Source organism: Tachypleus tridentatus, chromosome 13, assembly GCF_004210375.1.
Source record: "Tachypleus tridentatus isolate NWPU-2018 chromosome 13, ASM421037v1, whole genome shotgun sequence".
Classification (NCBI taxonomy): Eukaryota; Metazoa; Arthropoda; class Merostomata; order Xiphosura; family Limulidae; genus Tachypleus; species Tachypleus tridentatus.
In genome coordinates this window covers 124,869,206-124,881,367 of record NC_134837.1, presented here as the reverse complement: position 1 = coordinate 124,881,367, position 12,162 = coordinate 124,869,206, and the positions used below count along the sequence as shown (strand labels likewise).

The 12,162-nt window shown below is 33.5% G+C and overlaps 1 protein-coding gene across 5 annotated transcripts in view; it reads left to right on the top strand.

Moving 5' to 3' along the window:
- Positions 1-10,943, top strand: part of LOC143237445 (glutaminase kidney isoform, mitochondrial-like) — a 51,398-nt gene extending 40,455 nt beyond the window's left edge. For 4 of the 5 annotated variants that reach the window (XM_076476691.1, XM_076476693.1, XM_076476694.1 and 1 more), the window contains 8 exons: positions 284-316; positions 1,772-1,830; positions 2,021-2,138; positions 4,471-4,647; positions 5,203-5,334; positions 8,424-8,578; positions 9,932-10,072; positions 10,268-10,943. In XM_076476691.1, coding sequence (XP_076332806.1) covers positions 284-316; positions 1,772-1,830; positions 2,021-2,138; positions 4,471-4,647; positions 5,203-5,334; positions 8,424-8,578; positions 9,932-10,072; positions 10,268-10,448 — 996 coding nt within the window. In that variant the 3' untranslated portion in view covers positions 10,449-10,943. The remainder of the gene's footprint in view (positions 1-283; positions 317-1,771; positions 1,831-2,020; positions 2,139-4,470; positions 4,648-5,202; positions 5,335-8,423; positions 8,579-9,931; positions 10,073-10,267) is intronic. The other variant, XM_076476692.1, reaches the window with a different exon arrangement.
- Positions 10,944-12,162: the final 1,219 nt, after the last annotated feature.

Here is a 12,162-nt window from a genome sequence, read left to right as displayed (position 1 = left end):
TTTCTACTAAGGAATAACAGTTTAGAAACCAACTCAAATGTTTTTAAAAACACTTCTTAATGGGGGCTGACATTATCTAATTTTGCAATTTATTATAAACAAGACACATAACTGTAAATTAAGCTAATCTGAAGTTTCTCATTTTAAAAAATTGAAAAGCTAATTTGCTTACCAATGAGCCCATCTTAAAAAAACAAACATTTCAAAATGAAACTTTTGCCAAATACCTACATTTAATTGGGGTGTTATTGATGTGAATCTTTTTTTCTGTTTGTTTATTTAGCCTGAGATGAGAGTGTCTGAGAAATTTGACTGGGTAAATAAACCTTTCTTTTGTAATGTAGTTGTTAAGTAAAGGAAGGCAATGAATCATACAGTAAGCTACTAGATGTAGTTCAAGAAATAATAAAACGTTCAAAATATTTACAGTAGATAAATGTTACATCATTTTCTTTGTAATAGATCACTGCAGTAACTCTATACATATTATTAGTATATCAGGCCTAACTGTAGTATTTTGGTTAGCTGATTCAGGCCACAGTCAAAGGTAGAGCCAGTCAACAAATGTGTTTTATCTTTACATCACAGAATGATACTTGAAATTTTACTGTTGATGAAAAAGAATTCTATAACACGTATATATAGATCATTGTAATGCCAGTGTATAATAAAAATAGAGAAGTATATAAAATTCAGATAATATTAGTTAACCCTAATTTTTATTGTATAATGATGTAAAATAAATTAATATTAAATTTGAACAAATTACAAACGTTCATTCATTAATTTGTTATCAATTTTAAGTTGCATTTTGTGTTTTTGTGACACTCAAACCATACTGACTTACTTAATACAGAAACTTTAAAAATCTTATGTTACCAGATGAAAGGTCAACTAAGAAACAACTTTAGTAATGTCTTGTTATGTCTAGGTGAAACTGAATTAAGAGAATTCACTCAAGATATTGATTATGAAGCAATGCTGCATCTCCAAGTAAATATGTAGTAAGAATTGAATAAAGAGACTAGACATAGTGTAAAAAAAACAATTTTCATCAAATTTTGAACACAAAATATCAAAATGCTTTTGATACAGGACAGTTACTTCTGGTGGATCTTCCAGATCATGCCACTCAAGCTGAATCCATGTGTCAGACTGATCCCTACTTCGATAGAAATATTGTAGTTACCTAAATTAACTAGTGTTACCCACATGACTGGTTCTTCACATTCAAACATAAACTACAATTAAGAGTCTACTTTCTCATCCTTACACATGAATAGCATACACAATGAGGGAAGAACAGATATTATTGGAGAACAAGAAAGGAACAAAGACAGCTAGAATCAAATCAGTTTAATGGCTTCATCATCTACGTTTTATATGAAACCTGCATATATACAGAATAAATAATAAATTGAGAATAAATGCTAGAAGGTAGAAATGCATGTTATGTTCATGTACCACAGTATCGTAGATGTTTTTATTGAACCTATGAGAGTAATAGTTGAAAGATTATAAAGAAACAGTCTGTTATAAAAGTAAAAATATTTCTTCAAAACCTTGTAATGTATCTTGAGAAAGTTACATATATATTAACAGGTTCTTCTGCTGATCTGTAACCTGCATAACTGACTAGAACTTCATTACTCTGAAGTGCTAATAGTCATGCAAGAAAATATGCTTATTATTGTATAATGTTGTTGTTTGGTTTTAACAGTTAAATAACATGTCTTATTTTCTTCTAACAAAACTTTCTCCATCTTCACAGATAACACAGTATTACAAAGCCCTGGGAGGAGGTGAATATCTAGGCTTCAATAATGCCACGTGAGTAAGCATCACCTAAGTATACATGTAACAAGTCCATCAGATTACATAGAAAGTAGTGAAAGACATAGCATTACTTGTATGCATGTGTGTATATTAGGTAATTACATTAAAGCCATAAGGATAGTTAGAGAGCACTGACAAAACATTTATTTTTACTAGTAATTTTACTGTGGTGTTTACACTTCAGATTCCTCTCCGAGCGTGAAGCAGCTGATAGGAACTATGCCATTGGATTTTACATGAAAGAGAATAAATGTTTTCCTGAAAAAGCAATTTTAAAAGAAATTATGGACTTTTACTTCCAGGTATACAGTATTGGTTTCTAATGTATATATATTTTTTAAAGTGAGAATATGTCCTAAAGACAGTAATGGTGAAATACCTTTCACAGTACTGGCATTACTGTATTTATTCTGCTGTTTTATAGTAAATTTTAAAAACTGATTTATAACCATAATGGAGCAGTTGTATTTTGGGGTTATATACCATGTGTTTCAACAGAACATTGGTGTGTCTTCTATAATGTTTTGTCAAAGCATGTAGTATGCTTCTCAAAACAGAACCACTTTGTTATGCTTCTAAATCATTGTTTATCAGTTTACTGTTATCCTAGCATAATGAACTTCTGCACACAAGTATTCTACTGCTTTTGATCAGTTTTCAAAATAGTGAAATTATCTCTTGTCATTTGACTGGTCTTCCGATCGCTGGCATTATCTTTTATTATATATGGCTCTTGTATTCTATCATATGACTGATATATTTTTATGGTGATTCTTTTTTAATTTACCAGAAATTATTGAATGAAATAATCAACAAAGACTTTATTGGCATTTTAATTTATGTAAATTCCTCTTTTGATTGGCCATTAAATAGCTATTTAATTTTGATTTGAGGGATCTACAGTGATTGTACAACTTACAAAAATTTGAGTTAGAGATTGGCACAAGATTGTGGAAAATACTGTTCATTTGAGGAATTATGGAAAATCTTGTCAGTTCCTCCTTTGCAGTTTCATGCATCATTTTAGATAGCTAATAATTATTTTGGTAAATATGAGGGACATTTAAAATGTCTTTTTATTGATTTGTCACTTCAGCAGGTTCCAAAATTTGGGGTCAAGGGTCAAAGTGTTCATGTCCCTACCTTCTACAAAGTCACATTTGAAGTGTAATTGAACAACTTTATTATCAATGTATTTTGACAGAATTGGCATCTTTGGGCTAGCATCATTTGGTAGTTAGAGCACATGACTCATAATCTGAGGGTCACAGGTTCAAATTTCTTTTTCAAATGTGCTTATCCTTCCAGTCATGGGGACTTTATGACATAATGGTCAATTCTACTCTATATTGGTAAAGAGTAATGTAACTGTTGTTGGACTGTGGTGATGACTGTCTGCCATCCCTGCAGTCTATTATTTCAAACTTAAGAAGCACAGATAGCCCTGGAACAGCTTTGTCCAAAATTCCAAATAAAAAACCAAAACATAGTTTACAGTTGAGATTTTAATGTTATTTAAGTTTTAATTCCTTGATTTACAGAAAAAAAGGAAATATTTAAATTCATACTCTTCACCTGTTTATAGTTCATGACTATTCTTGCTCTGAATTGCCCATTTTGTTTTATTTTCTTCTACGTCTTTATTACCTCCTAACTTATCATTGAGCTTCACACTTATACCGTCACAGAGCTCAGTTGTCATTCTGTAGCACTAACAATTTTTGCTTTATAGAGATATAAGCAATAAAGGCAACATGCTACATCTCACCCAAAACATTCAGTTTTCAAAACTTGTCACAAATTTTTTTTGACATTTGCTGTTGCATTGTTTGTAACCAGTACAAAACAATGACTCCAATTTACTGGACTAATTAGTTCTGATAATATTGGTGTCGTTTTCTTTGTTCATCACTGTTGGAGTTCAGCTAGATCATATGTGGAAAGCTATTCTACCTTAGTTAGAAAGCCAGATAAATTATATTATTTTAGTACATTCCATTCTATATGTGTGGCAAAATTTCGAATTATAAATTGCATATTTTAAACTTAAACAACTTTAGCCATAAAAATAGGTTGTAATTGTATGTTACCATGTTCAGTCATTTTAGCAAAAACAAAGTGGTAATTTATGTCATACATATTTTTGTAAACATAGCAGTTACAAGGCTGGTCAAATGGACCAAGTCTGTATAAAGTGTAGGGATAAAAAAAATATCAAGTTTTACTCGAAAAAGAAAAATCCTTGGTATTCATTTCAGAGCCCTTAGATGTTATGCAAATGATAACTGAAAAGCATAAGGTGTAAAAGTATATTTTTAATGTTAACATGAAAATCACCTTGTGCTGGGACTTGTCAAAAGTATAATTTGGACTCTCAACCATGTAAATTCACAGACAAATCTTCATGAAAAATACTTAATTTAAAAAATTTGAACTTTTTGTGTACAAATACTTGTAATTTTTGCTAAAAGCTTGCCAAATTTCACAAAGGTACATGTACCTCATTAAACTTTACAGCATTTATACTTTCATTGTTATCATGAGGTTCCAAGTTTTAACAGTGTTAAAGCTCATATAAAGTCATTTGATAAATTTCTTAGCTGTGATTATATTGATTGTTTAATCACTTTGTAGGTGTGTTCTTTGGAGGTAAATTGTGAAACCATTAGTGTAATGGCTGCCACTCTTGCTAATGGGGGAATTTGTCCAATCACTGGCCAGCAAGTAATAGATAGCCATGCTGCCCGGGATGTCCTTTCTTTGATGCATTCTTGTGGAATGTATGACTACTCTGGACAATTTGCCTTCAAGGTAAGTCAATGTCCTCCACATGTTTCAAACCTATATATATAATTGGTACTCAGAACCATTTGTACTTAGTACCTGATGCCCTTACTGGAGGAACCACGGATGTGTATAAATGATATACTTGTGAAACATACAGTTACCTTGGTTTTCCTCAGTTCAAAGATTTATGCTCACAATCTAGAATATTATTCTTGGAAACGTACAATCTTCTACTTTTGTGACAGGAGGACCTTTTTTTGTATCCACAGATTATCTCATTAAAACTTTGCTTATTTGCTTTAAATGTTTCAGATGTTTCTTTAAAATGCTTTAAGTGGCAATCTCTTCTCATTTTGAAAATAGCTAGAAATCAATACAGATTTTACTGTTCAAAGACTTGTGAAATGTTTTAAAAATTATGGTATCTTTGTAAATGTGTAATTCTTCATTTTGCTATGAATATAAATGATTAAGTTCTTCTTACCTGAATAAATCTAGTGTAGAACATGTTGTTTGTTCTAATTTACTCTATTATGTTTCTTGCTGAGCAGTAAAGTGTTTTATACATTTTTGATTTAGGTTGGGCTACCAGCAAAGTCAGGTGTATCAGGATGTACTATGGTTGTGGTTCCTAATGTAATGGGCATCTGTCTATGGTCACCACCTCTTGATGCTTATGGTAATTCTGTACGTGGAGTCCAGTTTTGTGAGGTAAGAGACCTTAAGCTCATTAAACTTCTTAGGAAGAAAAAAAAAATTTTTTCACATGTATCATGTTAGTGGGGTAAATAAACATTTTTATCTTCAGTATTTATTTGGGGGAAATAACCCCCTTTAAAGTAGAGTCTAGTTGCACAGAATTGACACAGAGATCCAATTAATTCTTTCAACTTGACATTTTAGTGTAACCATGCAATTCCTTCAGATTAAAAACAAAACAGCATTACTCCATTACTCTGTGTCAGTTGTGTGGAAAACTCTGTAGTTGAGAATCAATATTTTATGTTAAAAGTTTCTTTAAATAAGTTATTTTATTTATTATTTATATGTTATTGAGAGGCTTTGAATGTTGGCTTAAGAATCTCAGGATAACTCATTTCACACAAGAGCAATGAGTGAAATTTGTTCTTATTGTGACATTATATTATTATATAATACCTGATATGTTTCCTATTTCTTTTTTTTACTGTGATGTTATTTTACATTTAAATTACTTTAGTTTATATTTTATGTCAACACAACAATAAGTAATGATAGTGGTTATAGCTGTGTTGAAGTTAATATTTTTCATTTTCATTTGTAGTATTGGTTTTATATACTCTTCAAAAAAAGAAACGCAATAGGCAAAATGTGAGACAAATTGTTAACAAGTTTATTCCGGGTAGTTCTGTATGACATGTGTGAAACTTTGCACATTTACTGCTGAACATCCAAAGTCTGCAAAGGCGAAGTCCACGCTCACTAGGTGAAGTTTAACGTCCACTCAACGTCAATAATGAGTATGCCCCGTGAGCATCAATAACTGCTTGGCATCTTCTACCCATGGAAGAGATGAGATGACGAATCACATCCTGTGGAATGGCTGTCCACTCAGCCTGCAAAGCTGCTACAAGCTGAAGTAGAGTCTGCAGTTGAGGTTGTCGCCGTCACAGACGTCGGTCCAACTCGTCCCAAAGATGTTCGATGGGGTTTAAATCTGGTGATCTGAAGGGCCAGGGAAGAACGTTGATGTTGTGGTGTCTCAAGAAGACAGTGGTGAGTCGGGCTGTGTGAGGATGGGCGTTGTCATGTTGAAAAACATCGTTGACGTTCACCATGATGGGTTGCACATGGGGCCTAAGAATCTCGTCAACGTATTGTTGAGCCGTAAGATTCCCTTGAATGTGCAAAAGGTCTGTTCTGGCATTGTAGGCGATGGCAGCCCACATCATGACGCTGCCACCACCAAATCTGTCAACATTCTGCACATAGTTTGCTGCAAAATGTTCACCTCGGCGACAGTAAACACGGGTTCTTCCATCCTGCCTACGAAGCATAAAACGTGATTCATTGCTGAACCAAACATGCCTCCATCATCAATGAGGCCATACCCGATGTGCCCGAGTCCACTGCAGCCGTGCTTGACGATGTTGCTGGGTGAGGATGACGCCTCTAACTGGACGTTGAGGTCGGATTCCTGCATCTCGTAGACGGTTGCGTACGGTCTGATCAGAAATCCTACGCAGCCCTGGTATGGTTGAGGCAGTAGACGTCGCAGTGGTGGTCCTATCTCGAAGGTGACATAACTGGATGTTGCGATCTTGGGCGGGCATGGTCACACGAGGTCTGCCAGATCATGGACGGTCACGAGTTGATCCATGTTGTTGGGGACGATTCCATAGCCTTGTGATGGTGCTTGGATGGACATTCACAGCTCTGGCAACATCTGATTGAGATTTGCCTGCTTCCAAGCGACCAATGGTGTTGTTGCGTTGTGATTCAGTCAGTCTTGGCGTAACTGTATTGCGTATCGGTGGCTTAACGCTGAGCTATGGAAACCGAGAACCCGTCACTTTTATAGGGATTTTGCACATGTTGCACTTGCAGAACATGTAGATCTCTCAAACAAATTTATTGGACACGCATGCGTTTTGGCGAAAAATCCGATGTTTTCCTCCGTTTTCAAAGTGCACAACTTTTATTGTCATTTTGGTCTGACAATCAGTGCCTTAACACGTGTAACATCACATACTCTGAACTTGTAACGTTATTACATATATTTCTCTTTAAAATAACAAACATATCCCTTTTGCATTTCTTGTTTTGAAGAGTATATTTATAGCAGTGATAAATAAAGTGAAAGTCCTCAGAGAAAGTTATTGATGGTTGAGCCACCTATGAGCTAATTAAAAAAAAAAAAATTCAAATATTTGTTTTTCTTTCAATTCATCTCTCTCTTCTGTTGTTATTTTTTGTTTCAACCAAGTCTGCATTCTGTGTGGATGTTTATAATATGTTTTTTGCTGTTAATATTTATATATGGTTTTCTCTCTCAGGACACCTATAAAAATGTGTAGAAAAACAACTGTTGATTCTTTCTATACAGAACCTGACAGGTGATTAAAATGTTTCACTCGCAATGTGCGGGGTGCTGGTTTGAATCCATGTCCCACCAAACGTGTTAACCCTTTCAATCATGAGAGTGTTATCGTGTGATGGTCCATTCCACTTTTCATTGGTAAAATAATAGCTGAAAAGTTGGTGGTGGACAGTGATTACTAGCTGCCTTCCATCTAGCTTTTCACTGCTAAATTAGGGATGGCTGGGGCAAATAGCCTTTTTGTAGCTTTATGGGAAATTTAAAACAAACCAAGCTTTCTCTACAAAATCTATATGTAGTTTTGAAACAAAACATAACTTTATAAACCTTATACATTGTAGCAAAACCTGTATAAACTTCAATTCCATTGTTGAAAAATACAAAGCCTGCATTTTATATGAACCAGTCTCTTACCCTACTTTTAAAATCTTTGTCTGATGACCAACGATTTGAATAAACGTTTTTTTCTGTATAAAATTATTTTAAACTTATTATTACTCATGTATATTGTTATCACAAATGTGACTGTATTTGGACAGAAGGGTTAGAAGTTTTGCTGTATTGAGATTCTAAAGATTTTCAAGGATAAAACAAGACCTTCATATTGAGATGGATAAAAAAAGGTCTTGGCATTGTATAGTCACAGTAATAGAGTTGAAATTCAAGAAATGTGAATCTATATCAATTTTAAAATGTTAATAGTGTATTTTAATTTTTTCAGGAATTTATTCGTCTTTTCAATTTCCACCACTATGACAACCTTCGGCACACAACACGAAAGAAAGATCCACGTAGACAGAAGTATGAAACCAAAGGTCTGAAGATTGTTAGCTTGTTGTTCAGTGCAGCTAGTGGTGATGTGACGGCCATGAGGAGGTCAGTTTTTCCATAGTTTCAGATCCAGGGAAATTGAGGCGTGTCTCCTTAACCCTCGAATGAGTGATATCATCAACTTCTCAAATTCATTTTTCTAAACTATTTATTCACTAAATCTTTAGATGGTTCATCATTCTGTTCATTACAGAGTCTTCAATAACACATGATTCATATTTCAAAAAAAGTACTGTATATATTGTTACTAATTGCTCCTGGGATCACACAGAAAATGAATGAGTGTATCAAATTGTTTTTGAGAGCTTGTTCTTTTTAACATTGAGTGTTGTATAAGCAACAGTATAAAATTGTTCAATGTTGTGTAATGTTTGAAGCCCAACTATTTGTGAACAGTGTACAATTCAGAGTTTGATCTCTGTCTTCATCCAGCACTAATAATCCTTTGTTCAGCTTTGTACTTAAAAACAAACTATGACTAATTTGAAGGTTCAAACACTTCACAAAATGGGGCTATAACTAAGAGTTACTTGGTATGGGTTTTACATATTTCATTTTACCTGAAATGTATTTATGGAATTAATATTAATAATTTAAATATTTTCACTGATGTAGTATAGAGTTCACTTTGTTCTGTAGCTTTGTTTAATACATTGACTATTTCACTACTTGTCAGTGTCTTCTGCATGGCATGCTACTATTTCTTAAAATTCAGTTTTTAGAGAACTTAGATAGATGTGACAGATATGTGATAGTTAATACAGAACCCAGATAGATGTGACTGTGATAGTTAACACACAAACTAAACAGATGTCACTGTCATAAACAACATAGAAATCAGAAGATGTGTCTGTAATACTTAAGTATACAAAGAGACCAGGCAAATGCTACTGTGACAGTTAACATAGAAACCAGACAGGCGTGACTGTGATAGTTAACACAAACCAGACAAGCATGACTGGGATAGTTAACATAGAAACCAGACAGGCGTGACTGTGATAGTTAACACAGAGGCCGGATAGACAGGACTGTGATAGTTAACACAGAAACCAGACAAGCATGACTTTAATAATCAAGTATACACAGAGGCAAGACAGACGTGACTGTGATGTTCAAGTAAAAACAAAGATGGAAATTTTGTGTTAACTTTGTCCACTTTTGAACTTTAGATACTGTACATACTGTGTACAATTTCAAACTTTTTACATGTTAATTGAGAAATTTTTTCTTGATGCAATGTTACAGGTTTGTTTGTTTTCCACATTTTGTCACTACTGTTTGGAGTCTTTAAATTTGATTTATCAAAATTGATGTTCATAAGTAATTGACTGACCTTTCATTTCCTATTCTTCTATTTACAAAGATCATACTCTTAAAAGTTTTTTATTTATCTCCCAGGCATTATCTTTCTGGTATGGACATGGGACAGTGTGATTATGATGGAAGGACAGCTCTCCACTTAGCAGCAGCTGAAGGTCACTTTGAATGTGTCCAGTTTCTTCTGAAAGTTTGTGGAGTTGACCACAAGCCTAAAGATCGGTAAATGTTAATGCTAAGGTTTAGTATGTTTCTGTGAAATGATATCACAGTGTTTATAGCAAAAGATTGCAAGTTATTCAAGAATGGTTTATTTGTGTGTCTGATAACTATCTGTTATAAGCCTTCAGACTTATCACTGAACCACTAGGGGGCAGGAAAGGTTTATATTGCCTTTTTTTTTTTCATTCTTTGTAGGTGGGCACACACTCCTTATGATGAAGCCACATTGTTTGGTCATCCAAAAGTTGCTGAATATCTAGAAAAATGGGAGACAATACGAGATTATGAAATACAGAAATTGCGAGACTTGAGTGTCAAGGTCGTCAGTCGAAACGTCAGTCGAACACCCTCTCCAATCCCTTACATGCCTAAATAGAAATAGAATGGTGTTTTTTAATTGAATTTGGTGTTTAATTACTCCTTCATCCATTTTGTTTATGTGTAGTTAACAGCAAGGCTATATCTTCCTGCTGTGGCTTGGGATGTTCCATCTCAATTCCAAGTGAAGTATATATCTATGTAAAAATAATAATGATTATCTAATTACAACATTTACTATTTGTAAACAAAAATACATTTTTCTTATATTCATATATCTTAAATATTTGTGATTAGAGGTACACAAGTATAAAAACACAAAGTTTTGCCAACAATGATTTTATTATAGAATCCGAAATGTTAAACTCCACACAGACAGTATAGTGAAGGGAAGAATTCTTAGAAATGATGAACCACTTACTCGCTAATGCAAATTCGAACTAATGTGGCTTGCACCTGTGCCTTTAAAACTATATAATTCTGATCTTAGAAATATTGTTTTGCACTGATAGCAATTGTGTAAGATTATTTATTAATAAAAGATTCGTGTAAAGACGGGTATCAGAAAAGTAGAGAGCACTTGGTTAATGATGTGATCAAATAGGCTCAGAATTTTTTTCAATGTCTCCTTTAAATTTTTCAACACTTGCAACTAACATACTAATTAGAATATCCAAAAAGGTGATGACACTGTGAGAGAAAGAGATATATCTAAGGTATTACCTGTAACACCTAGAATTACAAGTGCTTCCTCAGACTTTTAAGTAAGGCCTAACCAAAGACACTGCATTGTTTTATGTTTTCAGTTTACATGGTGACTAATATGGAAGCAGGAAATAAGTTTTTAGTGTGAAGTAAATTAAAATTTAACTTAGTAAGAGAAACTGTATGTCTGCAAACTCAGTCGAAACTAGGTTTTTGATACCTCTGGTGGGCAGTGCACAGATAGCTCATTATGTAGCTTTGTGCTTACTTCCAAACAATCAATCAACAATCATTCCTAACACTTTCATCCTTTTTAGTATAAACTCGTATCCCTATATTAATGGTATAGAAATATATAGAAAAAGACAGACCACTTGAAGGTTTCCAAAGAGGCTAAACGTTAGTCTAGGCAGTGAGAACTGTGAGATATAAATCTTGTCATATTAATACAATACTATAAGGTACTGGTAATAACTGTATGGTGATTTGTTTTTTATAATAGTACAGAAAATACAGGACATTTAGTAAAACAATGATTTATCTGAAACTACTAAAAACACAATGTTGAAAGCATTATTTGATGTTTTTTTTATATTACGAAAGTGAACCTGCTACGCCAAAAACTGGCTTTTAGTTTTGTATCTCAGTACAGCTGGTATAGGTAATAATACTTTTAGTAATAAAGCAGAGAACAACGTTACAACCTTCTTAAGTCATCTTTAGGTTAACGTTAACCTAGGAAGATCGAAACGTTGTTTTCTACTTTATTTTAATAAAAGTGTTAATACCCATACCAGCCGTCTTAAAATACATCTTTACTTCAAGTAGGTTTCTCGTCATCACGAATGGCTTTTAGTTTTATTTCATAAATGTAACAGGTGCAATGACTGGTTTGTAACTTTATTTTAAAACTGTAACACGTGCAGTACAGTAGTTTTTCTTTTTTTAAGTATAGTTTTTTTTTTTATTTTAAGAACATATCGAGTGCAGTGGTTGGTTTCTCGTTGTGTCCTGGAACCCCATAGAAGCTGCGATTGGTCAATAGTGTTATATTACAAATGCAATGG